This window comes from Nicotiana tabacum, chromosome 12 (assembly GCF_000715075.1).
Source record: "Nicotiana tabacum cultivar K326 chromosome 12, ASM71507v2, whole genome shotgun sequence".
Lineage (NCBI taxonomy): Eukaryota > Viridiplantae > Streptophyta > Magnoliopsida > Solanales > Solanaceae > Nicotiana > Nicotiana tabacum.
In genome coordinates, this window is record NC_134091.1 from 121059517 (window position 1) to 121085995 (window position 26479).

Here is a 26479-nt window from a genome sequence, read left to right on the forward strand (position 1 = left end):
TGAATGAAAACTCATAATATAGATAATTTAGAGGAAGAGAAACAATAGAAGAATAGATACATAAAGGAAAGAAGGTCGGGATTGAAAATACAAACATACCCAGATCATTAATTCAAAATTAACACTACTTAAATACAACCACATACAATGATAGTGATGATAGAGATTTGACATTATTTTTTGATTTTTTGGCAAGACGAAATGCTTAATTAGTTCATCTGGATGCAACCGCATACAGTGTTATGTGAAGTAGTTCATCTTGATTATTTTCAATGGAAAACTTGTTCCAAATTTTTTTTATTGGCCATTCATATAGCTTCATATGAATATGAATCTTTTATGAAATTAGAAATCTATTAGGAGTTTGTTTTAGTGCCTTCCTTACGTGGGAGAATGTAATATCTAATTGCATTGAAAATAAAATAGGAGTAACAAAAAGTCAGAGTGAAAAATTTATAGTAGATCTCAAAAATCTAAATATTAGTTAAGTAAAAAAATAAAAATATTAATTGTGATTCTTTATTCCTTTTTTAACCTATGTACTTAAAGGAAAAAAAAACTCCTAAAGTGATTATGAACCGACCTTAATGAGTTTGAAACTTACTCATTCTCTTCCTCCAATTCCTTTTAAATCTTACGAAAATTTTGATTTTTGTAACAAGAAAACAAACACTAAATATCTATTTATAATTTTATCCAACACATAATGTTTATATGAAGAGTAAAAAAGGTGAACGACATTTCGATAGGGATTTCGTATTTTTAATATAGTACTAGTCTCTATGAACGTGCTTTGCACGTTATTCTTAGACAATCATCACAAACAACGATATTATGTAATATTATTTTTAATTCCATTAAATTTATTTTATGAGGTACAAAAATGTTATTAGATGACATCAACTTAATACCTCTTTAAACATGATGTCTTGGTATATTTCTTTATTCTTCTTACCCATTTGGAAAAATATGTCATGACAAATAATTTAACATTAGGATTGATCGACCATATAATTTATTAAATGTCATTATAAATATAACATATTGAAAATATTTACTAAATATAATTTTAAAACTACCAGTCATTTTTTGGCTTGAGAAATTAAGTTTTGACGAGAAAGGCACGTGTGATAACTTATTGGTCCATCAAGTTCCACATAAATTATAAAGGAAAAAAATTATATTCATCAAAGATGAGAACTCATAATTTTCCGATCTCATTATAAATGATTATATAACAACGATCTAGTTGCTCGTACTATTCCTCTCATCTTCTCTTAGTTAGGTACTAAGAACATAATTTTATATTTTAATTTTTTTTATATGTGTATCGCTATTTTATTATAATAGTAGCAACTGAGGATTTTTTTTTTTTATTTAGTTTCTTTTATATGAATGATTCACAAAATTAAAAATCAAGTGTAATTGTATTGAGATATTGATCAACTCTTTAACCCTTTAAAAAATATTTTAATTTGGATGAAATGATGATTAACTGATAATTAGGATTTTAAGTAAACTATGACTTTGCGACTTTAACGTTCTAAGAATCTCTAACCTTTTTTATAATTAATGAATCTAAATCTCACAAAGAATAACTGGACGAAGCATATTGCCATCCAAGAAGAAGGCTATTGTACGAAGCATTTGTTGTCCAAGAAAAAGTAAGCAAAAAAATCTGGATAGAGAGAGAGATTTTTTATGTTTTTTTATTTCTTGGTGTTTTCTTTTGGTTTGTATATTGTATTGTGTAAAATATCATAGAGGAGGGTAAAATATTGTATTGTTGGTGCGGGAAGATGAATCCAAAATCAATTTGGATAGGAGTATTTCACCTTCACACTTTTTCCTTTTTGCTCGGTATGTGCAATTTAGATCAAAAAAGAATTCTAGCGTTAGGTGATTTACAATTATATCCTTAAATTAAATATATATTTAAGGTTATAAAAATCAATCAATGTTTCGGGGATATTTTAGTCGTTCGATATTTAGCCTAAAGTATTCGTATTTTTATAATAATATAGATAGATAAATAGATATAGATATAGATATAGATAGATAGATTATGAGTTTTAAATTTAGTATTTGTTAAAATCTTCATTGTTTCGTATATAAAGATATTGAGTTTGGTTGAAACTAAACACCATCTTAACCCATATTTTTTTTTTAATTTCAAAATAGCGATACACTCTAAAAAAGTAGAGAAGCTTCCATTCTAGAAGTTACCGCTTCCCGCCTCCCTCAGGGTGAGAAGTTCCCTTCCTTTTTCTAAAATGCCTAAGTGGTCTGCTCAATGAACATACAAAGTCGACCGCAGTTTGGCTGACCCTCATCTTCTCATTCGGGATGGGTTGACCCAGAAGTACAGTAAGAAGGAATGGAACCACTAGAGAATCGTCTGCAATTCACACTTGGGCAAAGATGACTAACTATGCAAGCGGAACACGAACCTATTTCCGCTACCTGTGCCAATACGCTACATCCGACACTTGTTTATTAGCTTTCTAATTGTAATTAATTACATACAAGGAGTCCTGATTATTAAGAGTACTTCTCTTCTTGGTTCCACTAAAAAGGGATTAGTGAAGGTTTATTAGTTGTGACATGCTCTTTTGATTTCTTGTTATTGTCATTAATTCATAATGTAACTAATAAATAAATATCGGTTGCTTATATAGTTTCTTTCTTAAAATCCATATTTCAAGTCGACAATTTCATATTGTATTATACTCTTACAAGTCACAATACAAATGGAAAGAGGTTAAAATACACAAAGAAATATTATTCGGAACGTTAATATAAATAAGAAGACAATGTATGAACAAGCTGTCGAGATGGCCGAGTTGGTCTAAGGCGCCAGATTAAGGTTCTGGTCCGAAAGGGCGTGGGTTCAAATCCCACTCTCGACATTACATAATTTTTAAATGGACCTTCTTTTTCCCTTTCTAAATTAGACCTGAGCAGTTGCTTTTTCACTTTCATTATTACAATTTTAAAGAAGGGCCCAATACCAAGAGCTTTTTAAAATAATATTCTACTTTGTGCGTTATCATATCAGCTTTGATCATCAAAATTAAAATCAACGGAATTGTTGGAATAAATGATAAAAATGATTGAAAAGAAATAAATAAATCATATTTAAATTAAAGTTATCGAACCATGTATACCGAGCTCCTCATGTGATAATGTTTTAATTTATTTGCGGCAGCAACTTTTTAAGTTGTTCAATAACTTGTGTCATATGCGACAGAAGCGGATCTAGGATTTTAGCTCTGTGTGTTCAATATTTAAAGTTATGGGTTCAATATCTACTATTTATGCAATTTTAATGATTTTTTACACATAAATTTATGTTCCGCTTCGAAAGTTAGGGGTATCAATGGATATTTAAAAACCGACCGAACCGTACCGTAGCGTACCGAACCGATTTCTAGGTTTCTTTTAATAAAACCGTTGGTTTTTATATAAATCTATAACTGTGTCGATAATTAGTGTAGGTTTTTTTATATAAAAATAAATCAAAAAAAATATCGAACCGTACCGAATAAATTTACATGTGAAAATATATATTTATATATTAAGTTTAAGAATAATAATGTATTAAAAATTTTCTTGGACCTTGAAATTGTGAAAACGGTTACAAGCAAACAAGTATTTAAACTCAAAATCTTAATTCTCAAATCTATAATGCTACTCCTATTGAAACTAAATTATTTCTAACATATTCAGCTATTCTAGCGATTTGTAGCAAACTGCAATGTATTTAATATGTTTCCTTTCATATGATTTAGATTTATCTCTTTGAATATTTAGACTTTATTCTTGAGTTCCAGCTTAGTTAATATCTTTTCACTCGGTTAATATCTTTGTTTAGTTTCTTTTATGTTGTCGTAGAATAGTTGATGGATCTATACTCTAGTCATCTTTAATATTTTCTTAATTCATCAACCTTTAAAGAGTAAAAATATCTAGAGAGTTTGCTAAGACATATAAAAGTATTTATGTTATTACATTCTACTTCTACTAGTGATTTTTACATGACATTTGAAAAAATAATACCGAAAATTAAACAAACCATACCGATATCGAAGAGAAACCGACATGATTGAGACGGTTTCGAAAAGTCTAATTTTGGTTATGCATAATAGAATAACCGAAAAATTGATATGGTACAAATTTTAAAAAATAACCGTTCGAACCGAACCATTGACACCCCTGCCTTGAGTATTGGGTTCAGTTGAACCTAGTAGTTCTATGTTGCATCCGCCCGTGATTTCAGGTACTAAGATTTTAAAAGCAGATAGCATAATAATTCATAGGATAAAATCTTAAAGGAAACTCCTAGAAATAGCTAAATAGAAAATTTACCATAACAAAAGGCTGTTGTTTAATTTTATTATCTAATCCACCTATAAAAATGAGAAAAAATGCCTCCATTTACTTAAAATTCGCTGCGAACATTAGGTTGTTTACAAGACTGGCTCCTTTTATTCAAACACTTAGTTTGATTGATTGTGCCAATTTTCTTAGTTGACGACCATTATGGATGGTTGTAACTCGGATCTTATGTGATCTTTAAATTAGAACAATATCTATAAAATGATTTAATTTTTTTTTACATACAATCATCATGTTGTATTTTTCTCTTGATGTACTGAAAACTAATTTCAATAATTCTGTTTTTGTGCTCAGCGAAGTGTTAATATGTTCTTTACATGATAAAATGAATACTTTTCGTAAGAAATGAAAGAGAGGAAAAAAAAGAGAAACGAAAAACTGAAGGTGACGTATTAGCTACCAACCCATTCTTTTTAGTTTTTACTGCATCCAAAACCCCATTATTTTCACGTTTAAAGGATAAGTGACACGACTGATGAGAGGATGATAAGGAAAGAACAGTTTTTTAAGTATTAAATGTTGAACTTATATTAGTTCAACTTATGTACATTATATTAGTAATAGCTAAAAACACAAACGATGACTAAAAATTTGCTTAAAACATAAAATATCGCGTTTGGCATTTGAATAATTAAATCAACTTGAATTCTTAAAATGTATGAAAATTGTAGAGATGATAATATTAATGAAAAATTCAAATGTTTTGACACTTTGTAAAATAGAAAAGTGTCATACAAAATTGAACGTATTTTTTTATGAAAAAAAAAAACACGAAACGGAGCACATAGAGTGTTAAGTATTAAAGTAAAATATATATTCGAAAATTATATAAAAACAAATATATTAAGAAATATGATTAGTCAGGTATGATTTGATCCCCTTGCTTGTACTAATTTTACAATATTAATAAAATAATTGACTAAATATCCAAGTTTGGAAACAAAAATATTTGACTCCTAAACCATACAAGTGTCAGACGGCCAATACAAGTTTGTAACCAAAAACATTGCAGAAATATGACAGCTGGTCTTTAATTTTTGCCCTCTACTTATTCCATGGGCAGAATTTTAAGCTGGTCAAACGAAGGACAATACTTGATAAATTTAAAATTCTATGCATAAGGCAAGTGAGGATAAAAAAAAGATCATTTACTTTAAGAGTTATTTGTATACTTTAATGTATTCTTTTATCCTTAATTAGAGGTTTCAAATTCGAATCTACTAACGCTTCACTTTTAATGAACTGAAACAAATTTATATCAAATTAGTGAAATAAACAAGAATATCCTTCAATATGGAAGAACTAATCTAACTATTTTAACATAACATTTATGCTATTACTAGCTAATATCAATAATTAAAAATATGATAAATATAATTTTATATTTTTTTTCCAAGATTAATAAGCAACTATATTAGGGGAAAAAAGGGGTGCAGCGAACCTTCCTAATTGCAGTCGAGCTAAGCAACCACTATTCCCGATATATTTAACCCTCTTACTCTCTCTCCAAGAAAAAGAGATTACCTTTTTTCTATACAATTTCTTAGATACAGTAATCCTTTCTCCAGTTTCTCTCTTTATATAGAATTATATGCACCACTCCATTTATATGTACAAAACCTAGTTGTTGTTTTTCCCCCTATTTCGTTGTTTGATCAGTAAAGTGAAAAACCCTAGTTTTTTTTCGATCCGTGAAATATGGCATCTGGATCATCAGGTAGACCAAGTAATTCATCGGGCTCAAAGGGTTTTGATTTTGGGTCCGATGATATTCTCTGTTCCTATGAAGATTTCCCCCGTCACGATCCCTCTAATGGCTCCCACTCTGATCCTTCCGCTGCTAACAATTCTGCTAAGGTACTACTATGTTTTTTTTTTCCCTTTCCCCAGTTGGATTAATTTATTGCGCGGTAAAGTTCTCGTGTGAGTGTTAATATGGGGTTTTCTGTAAATTGATTTATACACTTTCGGAGACATTAGTACTTAAGTTATATATACTGAGGGGTCATTTGGTAGGATAACAAGTTATCCGGGATTATAATACGGGGATTAAATGGTGCCGGAATTATTGATTGAATATATTTTTATTGGTAGATGTTTGGTTCATTGGATTAAGAATGGGATATGCGAGGTATAATATAAACTGTGTCTTTGTTGTATACTTAGATAAGTTGGGGAAAACTTTTATTTTCCATTTTAACCTTCGATTTTTTAAAGGATTTTGGGGGAAGAGCCTTGGAAAAGGGTATCTTGTCATTGTAGTGTTTTATCCCAGAATTGCTCAATCCCGTCATTATTATCCCACGCTCAATGTGGGATAGAATAATACCACCATTGTAGTTTAGATTAATCCTGGGATTTGCTAATCCCGGATTCGAAAATTCAATCAAACGCGGTATAAATAATCCCGCATCTAATCCCGGAATTATTATCCCTTATTCCACCAATTAAACTACCCCTGACGGTATAATGATTTTTTTACATTATCAGGTCAAATCTAATTTGACATGTTATAGTAAGTTACTTACCATTTGCTCTAGGTTATCAATCAGTGGAGTATTAAATAGAGTTACTTGCAATTACCTTCTTAGTGACTTGATTGTATAAATAATTTTGACACCGTCACTGCATAGTACTTAAAACTCTTTTGTTCTCTTTAGTTATACGCACTCGCGATGAACGTATACACACACTTTGTATTGGAATAAAAAGGGGCAACTAGATTGCACTGTACATAGAGGATTCATATAGGTTTAGTCCAACTACCTTTAGGATTGAGGCATAGTTGTCAGAAAGATTTCAATTTACATTTCCTCGAGCAAACTTTTCTGAACTGCAACACTCCACTGCGCTGCACTTCATCAAGGGCAGAATTGATGCAGAGGATTCATATAATCAACCCCAACTAGTTTGGAATAGAGGTAGAGTTGATTGATAGCATCAAGACAAAATATTTTATAGGTATTTTCCCCTCTTGCTCGTATCATAAAATCTTGAGAACGGGCTCTGTTTGAAGCACGGACTGGACGACTTTATACAGAGAGGAAAATCAGCAGAAAAAGCCTCTCTTCTTGAAAGCTGGAGGAGGATTGAAACTTGAAATATGAGAAGAAATACTTGTTAAGGCAAAGATTTGAAAATTTGCAGCCCCTGAAATTTGCCAACATCCCAAGAATTAAATTACTCTGTAAGCGAGTGAAAATGCACAGAACAGTTGGCTTATTAGTTTCCATGACTTTTTAGTATCAGCAGTTGAACTGACAAATTTGGCGATCAAGCTACATTTTGCTTTTTTTTTTCTTTTTTTTTTTTTTTGGGGTGTGTGGGGGATTTAGTTTAAGATGTTAGTATAGACTCACTCATTTTCAAGCTACTAGGGTGATGTTTCAAGCTGTAGCCTAAAAGTAATGATGACTGAGCTCCTTAACCTTTCCTATACCGTTTTTTTTTAATTATTAAGATCCTTCCTTTTTACATGTTTCTCCTCGTTCTGTAAATGAATAAATAAACGACATGAGACTACAACAATAGGTTAGTTAAAGTTTGACCAGGAATAGAACAGGGAGAAAATACTGTCTTTAAAGTCAATCTCCATGTAGCACAAAAGGAATATTTTCAATAGCTCTGGGTTGCATCTGGATTCTAGATTTGGTGTGAACCTTTTTAGAAAATGCTATAGAGTCATGGTTTCGACCTAGCTCACTGAAAATAATTATCAAGATTAGCAACTTTATATGGGAGTTATAGACAAGATTTGCAATTGGTGTTCTTATCAAGAAAGAATCTTATCGTAGTGCTTATTAAATCTTTCTAGGAAGATAATTATCAAAATAAAAATAAAAATTACATTACATTCATCTCACCTACCAGCAGCTGTTTGGATTCTTAACTCATTTATGCTCTTATATTAAGCAGGAGTTCCACAAAAGCAGAATGACAAGATCATCAATGTTTCCCACTTCGACGTATAGTCCACCAGAAGAATCTTCCTTCAATCAAGACATGATATGTACTGTTGAAAAGACCATGAAAAAATATGCAGACAATCTCATGCGATTTCTAGAAGGAATCAGTTCACGCTTGTCACAATTGGAATTATACTGTTACAATCTTGACAAGTCCATTGGTGAAATGCGTGCTGATTTAGTTCGGGATCATGGGGAGGCAGATTCAAAATTGAAGGCACTTGAGAAGCATGTTCAAGAGGTTAATTCACTGATTTTCATGCATGCATATTGAGTTCTGTCTAAATGTGATTTCTTCAACTAAATGCTGTACTTTTAGACGTACCTCCTTGCAGAAATTGAATGTTAACTTCTCCCAAGTCCTTTGTAGTATGTGCTAAATTAATGTCTGACTTTTTTAAAATATGGTTTCTATTGCTTACATGTTATATTTGACATGGTGTATAATAAGATAATCCTATTTTTTCTAAGTTTCTTGCTTTTTTCCCTAAAAAATGTCATATACTTTTTAGATTCTCACCATCCTGAGCCCTAGAAAAGCAGGGTAGTCCTAATAGGTTTCCTAAACTAAACTAAACCCTAAAGAAAACTAAAACAGATTATACATATAAACTAAACTATTAGAAAAAACTAATACAGATATACAAGTGGTTGGATATTCTAAGATTCTGATTAAAAAATTTGACAATAAACTAGAACTGTTTTTTGTAAGGGTTTAGTTTATATGTATTAACAGTTATTTTCTTCGAAGCTTAGCACTGCCCCCGTCTCAAGTTTCGGTATCTTTTTTATTAAGTACTAGCAGTGAATTGTTTCATGTCTGCTAAAATTTTCTTTGAACATTTTCTCTTGTAGTGGAGAAACTTTTGTGTTGTAATAAGAGTTGAGAAGTTTTCTGCTCTAACATGTAACCTGATCCTAGAGAATTTCCTAAACTAGGTACACATGAACAGTTGTGAAACGTTACTCATACCTTGATCATGTTAAATTCTATTTTGAGTGGAAGGCCAAGTGTGATTAGATTAATACCACATTATTACAGAGTCGCCAATCACAAGGATTCACTTGTATGGTTTGTGTCCCTCTTTCTATGCAAAAACATGCATTTTTCTGTTTGTTTGTGTCTGACTCATCGATGTTCTTATACCGTGTAGAGCTTTCTATTGCTCCTAGGTAGTAGGGGTGAACTCATCTTATCCATTGCATTTTTTAGTTGCTAAGCAGAGTTTTCCCTTCACATTTTGTCCTAAATCCTAGTTTAGAGGTATTGAGGGACTAATTTCTTTACTGTTCTTCCTGCAGGTCCACAGGTCTGTACAGATTCTAAGAGATAAGCAAGAACTTGCTGAAACTCAGAAGGAGCTGGCTAAGCTTCAGCTTGCGCAGAAAGAACCAGCTACACCCAGCAATTCTCAGCAGAATGAAGACAGAAATGCTCAACCTGTGTCTGATTCCAAAAAAAGTGAGAACTCACCTGACATGCACGGGCAGCAACTCGCACTTGCTCTACCCCATCAAGTAGCACCCCAGGGTTCTATTACTAGCCGACCCACGGAGCAGCCACAACAGCCACCTCCACCACCAATTCCATCTCAAAGTATGACGCAGTCGCAAGGCTACTATTTACCCCCACCGCAGATGTCAAATCCACCAGCTCCAACTCACTTGTCCCAAGGTCAATATCTGCCCTCTGACTCCCAGTATCGAACTTCTCAAATGCAAGATATGTCTAGGGTACCACCACAGCCAGCAGCACCTCAGGGGAATCAGACTCCACAGATCCAGTCAATGCCCCAATATCAGCAGCAATGGGCGCAGCAGGTACCCCAGCAGGTTCAACAACCGCAACAGCAAGCTAGACCCTCATCGCCTGCTGTTTATCCCTCTTATCAACCCAGTCAACCTAATCCTTCTCCTGAGGCGATCCACAATAGCATGCCAATGCAAGTGTCATTTTCTGCAATCCCTCAACCAGCTGCGAGCCGTCCAGAGGCGATGCCCTACGGGTATGATAGGTCTGGCCGGCTGCTTCAGTCACAGCCCCCAACACAGCATCTCAGGCCTTCGTTCGGTGCTCCAGGAGATGGCTATGCAGCTAGTGGGCCTCACCCGTCCCTTTCTACAGGAAATGCATATTTGATGTACGACAGTGAAGGCCCAAGGGGACATGCATCACAACCACCTAATTTCCCACAAAGTGGTTATCCTCCCTCCAGCTTCGCTCCCCAGAACCCGCAGTCCACCCCCAGCCCCAATATTATGGTTCGTCCACCACAGTTGGTGCGTACTCATCCCTACAATGAATTAATTGAGAAAATGGTAAGCATGGGGTACAGGGGTGATCACGTGGTTAATGTGATTCAGAGGCTTGAGGAGAGTGGTCAAACGGTTGATTTCAATGCTGTGCTTGATAGGCTGAATGGACATTCTTCAGGCGCTTCTCAGAGAGGATGGTAGGGATCAGCCCAACTAATCTAATTATGTTCCATGTATTGTATCAAGAAGTTTAAAAAGGTGAAACTACAGTTTGACTTGAATACTATCTATTTGCTGAATAAAGGGTCATATAAGTAGGCATTTGACGGTGGTGTATTATGGCGCTATCGTGCTATACGTTGTATATTTGCCATGTCTTACTTCTGAAGTTTTATTGGTCGTAAGGCAACACGCTTTCAGATATTGCAATGTAGAAGATCTTTTGAATACCTCTTTTTAAGATTGTACATGTTCTCTCATTGTTATCCTTTGATTAGTGGTGGTTGTTCCCAGCTTAATAGAAAGGGTTAGCTTGTTAACGTTGTAAGATTGAACGTCTGTGTTCAAAACCAGAATATGTGATATTGTCATTACTTCAGAACCAATGGGATAACAAGGCTTTCCCAATTCCCATTAGAGTTATTGGAATGACCTTGCTTGCTATGCTTTAATCCGGTCGCTGTTCCATTATATACGCAATCAGGATTTAGTGGGGCCCCAATGCAGGTATCAGACACCGAGTGGTAAACCAAAAATCATATTTTGGCCGTATTCGCCTTTTTACTTATACTTAATTACTGTACTTTCTATGAATCAAAGTGTTGCTTCAATTTATATGCACTTTGGAGAACAGTCGGAAGGTAAAGAAGCCTTAATGGCACCAATGGGAACGAAAGAATTGTGGCTAGCTTGCCCGTAGAGTAAGTCACACTGATCGGCAGGAAGTAAGCTGACTTGGTCCGCTGGTCAATAATCACCTAAATGGCTTCATGTTGCCTCATAGTCTTTGGCAATCCATGTATGACTATTCTCACAATTTGTACATTCCTAGCTGTTGTTTTTCACTTTCTAGAGTGCAGCAGTTATTCATTTTGACGGTCACCATTTAATCAAGATGCTTATTCTCTCTTCTCACTCTTCTTTCTCTATCTCCTAGATTTGATTTCTGTTGCTGTTAAAGTTGTTAGAAAAGCAACTTTTTGGAGAATAAACTCTTTAGGGCATCTGAGTTTATATCTAATACTATGTGACATTCTTTTATAGCTACTGAAGAAATGGATCGCCTTAAAGCTTATACTACCGGAAAATTGTGATGATTTTTGTGTGAGCTAGTGAAAGTTTTATGATTTTTGTGTGAAAAAACAAAGTTATATGACTTTGATTAAAAAGAAATGTCATAGTTATATGACTATTTGTGAAATTTACCCTTCTTACATTGGTTGTTGGATTCATACTAGGATAATCGCCCTTAAATTCAGAAATTTTTCTAGAAAATCTTTCATAATCACTTTGTCAGTGGTGTTCTGCATCACAAAGATGGAATATATAAGGGTAGCTCGATACACAAAGTATCTCGCATTCACACTGAGTTCGGAGAAGGGCCGTACCCCAAGGGGTGTTAGTAGACAGTTTACCCTAATGCAAACATTAGTGGCTGCTTTCACGGCTTAACGGAATATATGTTGGGATGTTTATTTCCCCTTGCTTTACACATTCGATATTTGAATTAAAACTCACTAACTCGATTAATTCAGATTCGCGTCGAAATATATAATAAGATTTAGTACATATCTCATCCATATCTAGATAGATGAGATGAAAGCAATGAAAGGTGAAATTGTGCTTAACATACGTGCAGAAAAAGCATGGGAAATATACAGAGATAATGATAAAATTAGCAAAATAAATCCAGGAGAAGGAGAGCCTGGAAGTTTCAGGCGTTTCCAACTTGGCCCTGGTAAGTCTTCTGTTCCCTCCATTGCCATCAACTTCAATAGAAGATTTTGAGAAAAAAATTTACAAGTATTCTCAATTTAATTTATAGCAAAATAATGATTAAATTGTTTGATTTGGTGTAAACAACAAACATAGATAAATATTTTCCGAAGACTCGCTGTCAAAGTTCTCCACATGTTGGTTTTCATGAAAGAAAGAGAGACTATGAGAGGGGTGTTCGTCGATCGGTACGGTATTTAGATATTTCGGTTTGATATTTTTGGTATTCGATTTCTTAAAATGCTTTACCAATACCGTACCTAATTAAATTCAGTATGATTCGACTTTTCTTTTTTCGGTTTCGGTTTATTCTGTTCGGTAACTTCGGTTTATTCGGTTCGAATATTAACTAGTGCATTGAGTCATAGACTGTAATATTCCTAATTAAAGTACTAAAAAGTACAAAACTAAAAACGTTTGTTGACAAAAGTTTTATCCAAAATCTACAAATATCAACCCAGAGAGAGAAAACTATACATAAAGAAATAAATTTGATCACTAGAAATGTCGTGTGGCTTGCTTAGAGTTAATTGATAAACTTAGAGAATAAAGTAAAGTAAAATTTTAGATTATTTATATTTATGTTATAATTAATAATATATGTATTGTGTAATATAATATATATTTTGGTATTTCATTTTAAAGTACCAAATACCATGCCTAATGCCAATGTTTTTTAAAACGTAAATCAAATACCATACCGAATACCAAAATTTTCAATTTCGGTATGGCAATTCGGTATTTACCAAATTATGCACGGCCCTACTATGAGCTCGTAAGTCTCTTTTTTTTTCTTTTTTTTCTTTTTTACACTAGATATGTATTTAAACAAGTTATAGTAGTAAGAATTTTAACTTGTAAGTTATTTGCACTAATAATGTAAAGATATTTGCACCATCTGTGTGTAATTTATTTTTATATAGCAAGTTATTTAGTATTTATTTTAGGTCACTAGTTCATGCTTATTACGTAGCTATTTGCACTAACCTTTTTAAGTGATCTAATTATGTAAAGTATTATTATATCCTGAATGTACAAGACTTGAACTAACCTCCCGTATGGCCATAAAATTTGGGAGTCTTTTTAAAAAAAAATTGCTTTCAAACATCTGTTTGTTTAATATTTTAGCAAAATAGCTTGGGAGGCCCTTTTACTTGTCCAGTTTTGTCATGACGGTATTCGTATTTACAAGTTTGCCAACCAAACCTCTCTACCCTTAAAAACTGAGCATTTTAAACCCCGCTCATCCTATGTGGCATTTTTTTACCGAAGTGCGTGTGCTACACTCGTTTAAGGAGCGTGAGGCCTATTAAAAAGGCACCAAGAGCCATTTTTTGGCTGTCATCTTCTTCCTGATTGTTCATCTTCCATTGTTGAACAAAAATGAGCTTTTCTTTATTGCTTTTCTCTGTCCAATTCTTTCTTTTCTCTCTCTTCAACATTTTCTGCCTAATTCTTTCTCCTCTCCCCTATCTTCTTTGTTTGTTTCTTCCTTCGAATCTGAAACTTTATCATGAATTTAGAATTCTTTGGCCAATAATTCAGATTTTTTTTAAAATTCAATCATATGCCCTTTGTGTAGAAGGGAAACACATCAAATTATCAAAATACCAACAAACCAAAAAGAAGGTCAACCGAAAAATTCTCAAAAAATATCACACCTCAAAATTAACCCATAAAGGATTTTGAAGCACAAATTATACATCTTTTACCAATTAATCCTTTAAAAAGATTAGAGATTTTTGAGAAAATTTAACCCCCAATTTCAAAAATCAAACAAGGCAAGATTTGTTAAAACAGACTTTAGCATTTCGTCGAACACCTGGTGTCTGCAATTCTGCATATTTTGTTTTTTGAATTGTTGTGACGATTTGTTCATTGTAGTTGTTGTTTGATCGTTTTGCATCAATCACTTGCTCAGCTAGAGTCAATTGGCATTGGTCTTGTTCAATTTAGACACCTATAGCTCCATGACCGATCAACTCGTGTTCGCCGGCCATATTCAGTTGGTTGGAAGAGACTATTCCAGCATTGAAATTGTCTGAAACTTGGTGGTTTGATGGTATTTGAAGTGGAGAACAATCTCCACTGCTTGGAATCACTCGATTCGAACCAGAGCCGATATGATAAATATCAGTTTTGCTTAGGCAATTTTTCGCTGCAGTACTCGATCCACCTTTGTTGAAATCTACAGCAGCTTGGGAAGAAATGAGAGGGGCGCCTAGGTGGGTTTTATGCGCAATGGTGAGACGCATCTTTTGGGACTGGTCCGGTGGCTTTTCACCTCCGGACGACGGCACAGTGGCCATTCCGCCGTTGCTATGTTATTGTTCACAGCAGTCGCACCATTTGAGGGAGGGGATTAGGGGATTAATGTTTGATTTTAATTAATTTCAATCTATCATGTGACATGGCATCTACACATTGTTATTTTTTGACGTGGCAGCCAACGTGGAAGAGATTGTGTTACGCGCACTGACAACCTCATGTCATAAGCATTTATTATACACGGTTTGAAGGAGTGTAAAGGTTCAATTGGCAAATTATTGAGTTTGGGGACCAACATGACAAAGTGACACAAGTTTAGGTGTCATTTAGGCCATTCTGCCTATATTTTAACCATTTTTGGCAGGTGTTGAAAACAAAATCTTTAAATCCCAAAAATAACTCAAGAGTAGTTTTTGAAGTTTTCTACTCATAAAATTTCAAATTCTTTTCAAATAAAATAATGCATGTCCAAATACAAATTCAACTTTCAAAAATTATTTTGCATCTCATTTTTTTAAGTTTGGACCAAATCTATGTCCAAACGCAAGCTAAGTACTTTATATAGTATATACACTATGTCCACCAACATGGTAAAAGTGTGACTTGCCTTTTATATGGAAAACTATACAGTATAGTTGCTCCAGAAAATAATAATCAGTAAAATATGTATTATATAGTATAGTATAATATATATATATATATATATATATATATATATATATATATATATATATTTGTATATTTAACTAACAAATGTAATTATTTTTGGCTGACTGATCAAATGTATGTCTTGCCCAATTTATATAACAGACTCCAACTTATTTGACTTGGGTTTGGTCGCAGTATTTTATTTTTGTATTGAAGATATACCAAATTAGTTATGCGGTAATTATTTTAGAATTTTGTTCCTAATTGATATGGAACAAAACATGTATTAGAGTGCATGAAACGCAAAGATGTCCTTTATACTAATTACTTGTTCAGCTAACTACTTCGACTTAGTACATTATTTGTGTACTAATATATTTTATAGTCTGACTTTATTAATGAACAAAAAGTGCTAAAACAAGGAAGATAAGATTTATTTATTCGTTAATATCATATCTTAGTGTCTTTATTTTAACTTTTCTCTTTGTTCTTTATTTGAGATGTTTAGAACTGATAATTTTATACTTAAATGTAATTTTTAATTAGTTATGCTAATTGGTGATAACACAAATTAACTTATGCTAATCATATGATAATAAAATAGATTGGATAAAATGATCTAATCTAGACCAAGATAGTATTGAAAGCAACATTTTATCAAATTTAAAACCACCACATTCACAAATTGTAGATCATACATTGCATACATCTTAATTTTAATATAAGAAACTAAATATCCAATTACCAATTTTGCGGCTCTTATATACACATTAACGTTCCTCTAGTAAATTTGTCACATAAAATAAGATAGAAGAAGTAGTAATATATGTAAAGGTTACTTACATTTAATGTACTTTTGTCTTTAAATAAGAACACACTTATCTATAAACTACTAACACATACTCCTATATCATTATTCCCCATTTTATTTCATATAAAATTGTCTAAAATTACTGCATAATTTAATGCATGTATTATTGGAGCTGCCAACCAACTTTACATTAGTAAAGTAAAAATTAATTTTTTCTTATATGACGAAACAAACATTGTTATATTATTTTATTAAAAGAATTATGCGTTAAAGTTATTGTTTCTACTCTCGCCAACCTAAAGGGTTCCCCGCCAAAAGTTACGGATCCAAAATGGCGGAAAATATTCGTAAGTCGTAACTACTCAAAGTTGCAAAGAGCGCGGTAGATTTTTGGCGCCAATCTTCCCGCCTTAAGGTTTCCCTCCATTTTAATACACAATAACCACTATTTATAACTCCCACATAATACACCAATTTGCATCAATTCTCAAAGTCTTTATTTTAACATTTTATACATAAAATTTTTATAGTTTTCATTCAGTATTAGCAGCGCCGCCATGGTTGTAGCCCTAGGTCCGGGAAAGTTCTACGGCAGCAGCTTACCTAGGCCACGGTTTTACTCCAACCCGAATGGCGAACAACGGGTCGATCCACCGGTATCCGTTTTGGATCCATTAATGTCATGGGCAGAGGAAGCTCACTGGTCAATGGGCGGTCTCAGCTTCAAACGCCTCCGTTTACAAGGCCGGATCGAAGGTAACATTAAAAAACTCAAAGCTGAGCGCGAAAAGTTTGAGAAAAAAGCCCAAAAGAAGTCGCCTGTAAAGGTTTGTTTGTCATCATCGAGCTCAGTAAGTCCATCTCCTCCCCCTGCTCCGTTGAATTTGAAACGGAAAATGCGATTGGTTGATGAATCGGAGGATGAAAATGAAGAGGAAATTGAGAAGAGAGTGGAAAAAAGGGGCCCAGCTAGGAAATTGGATGCTGATTTTGATAGGGTTTCTGTAAGTGGGTTAGTGAAAGGGAGAACAAGAAGTGGGAGAAATAGAGAGGCGGTGGTTGAGGTAGTAAATAAGGGGAAGGTTAAGGGTAAGAGATTGAAGAAGGGTTTGAAGAGTGGGTTGGTGACACCAGCAAGTGTGACGAGAACATCGCCTAGATTGTCGAACCATGGGTCGCGTTGAAGGTGTTTGATTATTTGTCGCAGTGAGTGAAATATTCTGAGTACAGGATTAGTATTTTCCCTTTTGTTATGTGAGTTGGATTAATGTTTAAGGATCTTGTTAAAGTGAAGGAAAGTGTTAGTATTATAAGAAACAATCCAGTTTTCTTTTTTGCTCTACGTTTGGCTATCTTTTGTGTCTGAAATTATGGATTGTCTTTATTGGTACTACATTCTTGTCTTTGCAGATTGTGATGTTTGACTCAACTGATATGTTAGTGTTTGCACATAGTAAAGATCATTTTATGATACATTTCTTGATTTTGGGCTGTAGAATTGCAATTATATGTGGAGGTCAATTATATAGGATGAATTTTCAGGCTAGGATCTAAAAGTCTTGATGCGTAAAAACATTTGAAATTTTCAATCTTTGTTTGTGTTCACTGTTTCCTGCTAGGATTAGTTTTAATTTGACATAACTTCAACTACATCACTGAATCTGTCAAACTAGAGACAAATCATAATGAGCAAGTACTTATGGTCAGCAGCAGTTTTATTTATAGTTTGTGGATTTCACAAATCCTCTTTTTTCCTAGATTAATTTTTGAGATGTATTATGGATGTTATATTCCTTGAATTGTGGTTAGATTTAGAGTAAGGATTTGTCGACAAATTTAAAACATGATTCATGGTCTTTCCTGCCTTGTTTGTCTATAGAATGTTGCTTTCAGAAATTGGTGCTTGCTCTTTGGTTTTGGCACAATGAGTGTCAAACAGAGTTCTCCAAAGAATTCATTGGTATAAATGATACCATCTCTTTTCTACTTTTTTCAGCTGAGAAAGAACCTCTATTGGCAATCGCGTGTTTGTTGATTCTGAAAGGAAATATGATTAGGTATGTTCGATTTAGATTTTTAGATCCCATCTGGATCAGGTTCATATTGCCACTATTAGGAAAGTTATCATTATCTGCAGCTGCAGCTTTGAGATGAAACAATATAGCATTGGATCAGCACCACTGAGGAGAATTTAGAGGATGTTAATTAAGCTATACTCTAAATTAAATTTCTAGAGCCCGTTTGGATTGACTTAAAAAAAAAAGAGGCTGCTTTTTGCTTTTGGTTGTTTTAAGCATTTTTTAACTTATTTTAAGTACTTTTTGATTTTGAGCACTCTCCACTTCCAACCAAGAGAGAGGGAATTTTTGGAGAGAGGGAGTCGAGGGTCTATCGGAAACAGTTTTTTTACCCTAATTTAGGGGTAAGGTTTGCGTACATACTACCCTCCTCAGACCACACTAGTGAGATTATATTGGGTTGTTATTGTTGTTTTTGACAAACACTAAAAAAACTAAAAAGCTTAAAAGCTGATTTGACCGGCTTAAAAGCCAATCCAAACACCCTCATATTAGATAGAGAACAAGACTTTCGCTCAAATCCTCCTTTACAGGGGCAGTTTGATACATTTCTTTGTTATGAAGAAAGGGGTGGATTAAGTCTACTAATTTTCTTTCTTCCTTTAGACTTCGCAAGCTAGAGTAAACACATAGACTAAGAAGCCAAATTGAAGTTCAAGAGAGATTAATATTAAGTCATCAACTTAATGCATACTCTTCTTTTTATTCTCTTTTTCAACTGGGCACTGACCTATGATATATTGGCATGCTGTCTTCAAAGTTGGATTGTGAAATGAAGCAGCAAAGAATCTGGCAGAGTGTAAAGTTAGGCAACTAAAGTAAAGAACGACACAGACTGAGTCTTAGAAGAAAATGTTTCAAAAAGAGTGAAAATGCCACCACACCATGTTGATTGTTGCTCTCTTACTTTTTGCCCCTCTCCAAATTGAGTGTTTTGCACCTTCCCTGCACACTCACACCATCCATAAACAAGCGAAAAATATTAACCAATAGTTAATTATGTGTGTTCTTGTATATAAAATGTGTTGCGTGTGCAAATAAAGTTCTATATTGATAGTTAAAAAATTGAAAAGTTACGTATAAGGTGTAAAAATGGTGTTAGACTTTTGAAGAAAATCTTGCCAATTTAGTCTAAAACGAACAATATTAAACCATATTAAAAGTATATTTGGACCCGTTAAGCCCAACAAATAAAACCACGAATTTCTTGTCCATTTGGAGAATCTTTGAAAAAAACTTACATGGAATAAAAGAGTTTGTGCTGATGAAGACGTGTCTAGTCAAGTTTTAGTAAACGACGATTGAATTTATTGATATTGTCTCATATGGTAGACACCAATAATAATGATAAATACTTTTTTATTCTTAATCAAGAGATTTCAAATTCAAGCTCTTTGCTACTAACGCAAGATTTTTTGGCACTGAATTCGAATTTAATCGAATCTCAATAGATATCAAAGACAGATGGAAAACCAAAAAAAGACACACATGGTTAGATTGAACTCGTAATAATGGCATATCAGCCCACTCCCTAACACGCACGTCATACCCTGTTTCAATTCTAATCCCATTCTAACACGAGTTAATATTTATTAAAGCTCAATTTTAAAACAAATATTTATTAAAGCAAATCACTTATAACTTATAAAAAAATGATTTAACTAATACAATGAACCTTTATAGCATGTTATACTTTATCTATCACATGACATATTTACTTATTTTAAGAAGTAAAGAAGTTTGCTTTAATTTTCTTTTAAATAATTTTGTAGTTAGAAAATTAAAATCATAAGGTAATACTTTTTCTTTCCTAATTTATGTTATATTTTTTCTTTCACTTGCAAAAAAATAAGAATACATTTTTATAATTAATACCTGAAACTTTTCATTTTATCGTTTGTGAAATAATATATTGTCATAATTGTTTTTGGTTTATTTTAAATCATAAATTTTAGAAGTCTATTTTATTAAAACTCTGACTTGGCCAATACTATTACATAAATTAAGACTGAGAAAGTAACAAGTGCTATAGCTCTTTATTTTAAACTTAAATTGGTGACTTAATAAAAAAAGATAACTTAACAATGTCTAACATGTTAAAAGCACTTCAATAAAGTAAAAAAGTTTCACACTAATGTCCTTAAAACCCTATTCACCAAAAATATCCACAAACCACATCAAGCAACAAAAATCAAAAGAAAGGAAAGAGGAGAGAAATAGAAAGAGCAAATCCAAAGCAACAGAATCAATGGCTGAAACTAAACAAGAATTAGAACCTCCTCTATTCCCAACATCACCAATACCACCATCAGCTACTTCCTCTATGTTTTTCTTAAAACTTATGAGCAAAAGAAGAACATGGGTTTTTCTCTTTATTACAGTTTACACAATCTTGTTATCACTTTCTTGGAATTTTCTCAAATCAGTACTTTCTTGGTACGAATCAACTGTACCCCTTAACTCAACTTCATCAGCTTTGTATGCATCTTTGGTATTAGGAGTTGCTTTTGGGGTTTTATCAATGGTAGCAGCTTTAGTTGTTGTTGTTCCAGCTACACTTGTGACATGGATTAGTATATTGGTTTTATTAACATTTGCTGGAAAAAGGAGAAAGGATTTGGTTTTAGAAGGGAAGAAAATGACTGCTGAGATTATTGGGTTTATAATTAAGGTGTTGATTAGAGAAGGGAATTTAGTTGCTGCAATTTGTGCTGTTCTTGGGTATTTTGCACTTGTGAGAAGAAATAAAGAAGATGGTATTGATTATTGACAAGGAGGTAACGGGTTCGAGCGTCAGCAAGGTAAGACGGCGTACAATAGGCTCTTGTGGTCCGACACTTCTCCGAATCTTGCGCATATTGAAAATTTAGTGCGCCGGACTGTCTTTTTTAGTATTGATTATTGAGTTAAATAATTAGGGTTGTAAGAGATTTTAACTTAACTCAGCTTGTAAAAATAAGTAAGATGTAATGTTTTCTTTGGATTTTTGGGGTTTTCTTTACATGTATGATATATGTAAAGTGTTGTGCTGTTTGTAGTAACCTTTATTTTATTGTATGAAAAATACAGAGGAAAAGGAAATCTATTGACTATATCTTAATCTTGCTGTGAGTTGGAATTGGAACTAAGCTAATAATGTCGCCGTTTCGATCCAAATGAACTTAGTTAATTGGGCACGAAGTTTAAGAAAAATAATTTTTTTTTAAATTTATGATTTTAAACAAGTCAAAAATAAGTTCAGAGTATTTGTGTAGTTATAAAACCTTCTTATTAAGAATAAAATAGAAAATTTAAGCTAAATTATTTTCAAATTTAAAAAAAAGTGATTCTTTTCTAAACAACCAAAAATAAATATGTTCAAGCAAACCGAAACAAAGTTCACGTAAACCGGAACAAAATGAGTACAAGATATAGTGTGATTTTTTGAAAAAGAATTTCACCATATAATGCTCAGTCCGTTACTTTTGAGCGCATCAATATCAATCCAAGTTGGACCAACAGCAAATTGGGCATTCGGGTCTTTGGTTTGTGTTTACTAGAAAAATCGGATAACGTTAGATTTGTGTATGGTTCTAAGGATATGCGATACAATTTGATATAAATTGTGTAGAGAAATAGAGATATGTGTATTCTTGACTATGAGAATGCAAATAATGAGTAAAAGAATGAATAGGATAAAATAAAACAAGCACAAAGAGATATCTTTCAATATGAGAAGTGATCTTTTGTTACAGTGTGTCCCTCTTACTTACAATCCATGTCCCTTTTTATAGTAGAGGGATCCTATTTTATATACAATAAAAAATACGTTAGTGGAGAGCCCATGATGTATTGTCTTTTCCTCGATTTCCGCCAAGATGCCTATGATGTATTGTCTTTTCCTCGATTTCCGCCAAGATGCTGTCCCATAATGTGGTTGCAACGGCCCTAGTCTGCGAGCTCGATACTGGCTCGAGCTTGGTGTTGGATCAAGCCCTCGGCCTTAGCCCGAGCTCGATTCTGACTTGGGGTCTCGGTATTCGGGGTAAGTGTTGGTCGGTCCATGCATCTTTGATAATCTCCGCTTTGCCTCGTAGTTCGATTTGGATATGGGCTCGATAATGATATCGAGCTTGTCACTGATCGGTCTTAGAGCTCGAAGCTCGCCGCCCTTACTTCGGATCTCGACCGAGCTTATCATGCAGATATCCTTTGATCGAAACATTATCGTCTCGATCAGTCCGTACGATTGACTCAAATCGGTTTTGACCGTATACAGATAGTCCTCTCGTTTCTTAGTAAAGGATGTGGCGAGAAACGATATGATTTTCCAACAGCTCGATCAGATATATACTAACGTTTTCATCGATCCCGACCATGACGTATGTGATAGCTGTCCCATCGGTTCGGTTTTACCGAGACATTTAATGTGTCAGACGGCGGTCGGCCACCTCTGATATTGAACCGTCATTGTTTTAATCTATAAATAGCCTTTCCTTCCACTATTCATCACTTTTACGTTTTCAATCTTCCGAATTTTGCAAGTTCCTTTTCGTCTTTTCTGAGTTTTCTGCCTGTAAACCTGTGAGCTTTACTGCAAACTCTTCCTTAGAACACCAAATACTTCCGTTCTTTGTTTACGAAATTTAAAATGGCAAAAACGTCTAAAACTGTTCCGCAAAAAGAGACCGCTTCTTCATCTCAACCTGCTGATGGCGAGGATGTGGAAGAGCCCCGCCCTAAGGAATTCATTCCGGTTGGGTGTTCGATCGTAGGCGATTTTAAAATTGAAAAGCCTTTTCCGAGACCGGGTCGGTGTGAGCCGATGTCGAGGTACCAATGTTTAATCACCGAAAAAGTTCTCGATAAAGTCATACAAGAATGCAACTGGGATAATAAATTCTAGTAATCCCATCGCCCGATGAATCAATTACTACCTACGTCGAAGGGTTCTTAAGTATTTATACTTATCCTTTTACGTTGGGACCCCTAGACCCTGTCATCGTTGCCTTTTGTAAGAGGTACGATGTGACCCTCGGCCAAATCCACCATTCCTTTTGGAGGATAGTGATTCTTCTTCTATTTTTCTCGAGCAAGGTCGAGGGGCGTATCTTCACCCTCGATCATCTTATGCGTCTTTACAGTCCCCGACTTTATAGATGAGGGCTGATCAAGCTTGTTTGTACAGCAACCAAAGCGCCATTCTCGAGCATAGATGAGACCCGGGATCGGGGTTGGATGGGCCGTTTTGTTCGAATCAGAACCTCGGATCTGATCCCTGCCGATAACTTGCCATTTCTCGAGAAATGGAATATGAGCTGTGAGTAAACGTTTCTTTTTGCCCATTTTGATTTTGTGATTGCTTTCTATTTTGTTGATCCACTTTTCCTTATCACAACCGTAGCTCGAATGCCGGAACCAATCCCGGATATTAGACAATGGGTCGAAAGCCTGGTGTTGCAGAGACCGTACTCCGAACGTGCTTGGATTGAATTATCAAAGGGTCGATGGGAGGCCAGCAGTCATGGTAAATCTTTTTGTCGACTTTGTCTCTTCATCGATTTGTATGGTAAATCTCCCTCTTCCCCTTTGTAGGACTTGGGAAAGATGTAGTCATGAGGCCGCCATCTGGCGGCGAAGAAGTTCCTGTCCTCAAGCAGGTGAAAAAAAGGAAGAGAAAAGACGTATCGGGCTCCCCGACCTCGAAAAAGAAGAAACTGGCTAAGAGATCTCAAAAGCCGAAGGGGGGCTCTGGTGTTATGTCTTCAGAAGCGGTCCGCTATTCAAGGGACGAGCCCGAAGAAGGAGAGTAGAATTTAGCGTGCGTACGGGCTAATGTGGTGATTCAACAGTCTTCCAATTTGGTGGAAGCAGATCAGGGAACCTTGGCCATAATCCCAGAACAAGAAGAAGCCGAGATTATCCCTTCTCGAGCTAAGATGATTGGAAGGGATACCGAGGGTGGATCTTCTCGGGCGGTAGAATATATTTCAAGGGATGAGTTCAAGATAGTTGACATTGGCGGATCCCCTCAAATTTCGGATGCCATGATTTGAGAGGCCGTCATGTTGGAGGATCGGTCCTATGAGGGTATTCAGGAGTCGACCGATATCCACGATTTTCTGGAGGGGCTCGAGTCAGGTACCTCGGAGGAGGTTACCAGTTTTGGTGGAATGCCGGTACCCAAAAGAGCGTCGTGGTCGGGTTCCACCGAGCCTTCATCGATTCATAAACTGGTGGACCGATTTCCGGCCCCGAGTATCGATCCCGACCGAAGGCGGAAGATAGTGCTCTCCGTACCTGTGGATACCCGAATTTTTCCTTCCCCTATGGGGATTGCCAGTTACCTTCGGTCCTTGGTGACCGAAGAAGATCAATCAGTGATGAATGCGGTGGGGCCCGCCTGTCTCTTCAATGAGGCCCAACATGCTTTGAATCGGGTAACTCTTAATGGCGTTTTCGCCGCTTCTTTTACACACAGTTGCAGGTAATTCTAATGTTTCTCCTTTTATTTGCAGGCTTCGGTGTTACATCACGAGGCCTTTCTTTGAATCAGGGAGGAGCATGACGCCGAGGTTCAGAGCCTCACTGAGAAGAGTGACTCGTACAAGCTTCTTAGTGAAAAACTTCGAGCAGATTTGACAGCGGCTCGGGAAGAGCATGAGGAGATAGCTGAGCAGGTATTCCGAATGTTCCATGATAGTGAAGATGAAAAAGAGATAACCTCTAACGATCCGATTGTGCAGGTTCGGCAGAGGATCGAGCAGATTGGACGGCTTAACTCACAGGTAGATGCGCTACTGGCCGAGGTAGAAGAATTTAAAAAGTGTATGGATAACCTTGCCTCGAAAAAGGAAACCGTCGAAGTTCAGTTGGAGCTGTCAGATGCCCAACTTCGATCTGCGAAAGAAAATGCTTTGGGGCTGATCGAAAAGATGAAAGAACTTTAGCATCGGTTGAGTTCGGCCAGTTTAGATAAAGCAGATTTGGCCAAAGAACTCGAAGTGGCCAGATCTGAAGTGGTCGAGGCCAACAAAAGAGCTGATGCCAAAGTGGCTCAGTTCAGGATCGATATCGAGGTTAATCAATCCAAAGCTGCGAGCATGGTCAGAGCTCAGGGCTTCGATGTTGGGGCCGAGATTGAAGTCGCCAGGGCGGAGGAGAACAAAGCTCGGAGGTTGGCATTTCCTTAGGAGGACTCCGATGACTCGGGGGAGTCTGAAGACGAGGGCGATGCTGAGAATACGACCTCCGATGAAGATTGAGTCATTTAGGGCCTTAGGTCGATCGCTGCGTTCTTTTGATACCGCTTTCGGTTTTTGTATAAAGAACCTCCTTTTAGAAGAGTAGCCGCCTCTGTACAAAAAATTTGAAAATATAAATCTTTCTTGTTTTTGAAGAAAAATAGCCTTTCAAACTAAATAGATAGTTTGAATTTAGATCTCTGTTGCCTTCGGGCCTTGTGAGTAGTTTTGCTTGAACTCGAAATAAAAGTGGCCTGTAGGCTTAGTAGTCGAGTGAATGATTCAAACTCGATGCAATGTAGCCCGTAGGCGTAACAGTCGAGTGAGTGCTTGCTCGAACTCGAAATAAAAGTAGCCCGTAGGTTTAGTGGTCGAGTGAATGATTCGAACTCGAAATAATGTAGCCCGTAGGCATAATGGTCAAAGTAACTCATAGGCTTAATGGTCGAGTGAGCGATTGCTCGAACTCGAAATAAAAGTAGCCCGTAGGCTTAGTAGTCAAGTGAATGATTCGAACTCGAAATAATGTAGCCCGTAGGCGTAATAGTCGAGTGAGTGCTTGCTCGAACTCGAAATAAAAGTAGCCCGTAGGCTTAACAGTCGAGTGAATGATTCGAACTCTATGCAATGTAGCCCATAGGCTTAATGGTTAAAGTAACCCGTAGGCTTAATGGTCGAGTGAGCGATTGCTCGAACTCGAAATAAAAGCAGCCCGTAGGCTTAGTAGTCGAGTGAATGATTCGAACTCGATGCAATGTAGCCCGTAGGCGTAATAGTCGAGTGAGTGCTTGCTCGAACTCAAAATAAAAGTAGCCCGTAGGCTTAGTAGTCGAGTGA

General features: G+C 35.3%; 1 protein-coding gene and 1 non-coding gene across 2 annotated transcripts; both read left to right on the top strand.

Annotated features, from left to right (window-relative positions):
• The first annotated feature begins 2828 nt into the window (after positions 1-2828).
• TRNAL-AAG (transfer RNA leucine (anticodon AAG)) lies at positions 2829-2909 on the top strand. The gene has a single exon. It is a non-coding gene; the product is annotated as a tRNA-Leu (tRNA).
• Positions 2910-5825: 2916 nt separating this feature from the next.
• Positions 5826-11068, top strand: LOC107772742 (uncharacterized). Its single transcript, XM_016592221.2, has 3 exons — positions 5826-6255; positions 8314-8604; positions 9666-11068. The coding sequence occupies exons 1-3, from the start codon at positions 6097-6099 to the stop codon at positions 10818-10820; spliced, it is 1605 nt and encodes a 534-aa protein (XP_016447707.1). The 5' UTR covers positions 5826-6096; the 3' UTR covers positions 10821-11068.
• The last annotated feature ends 15411 nt before the right edge of the window (positions 11069-26479 follow it).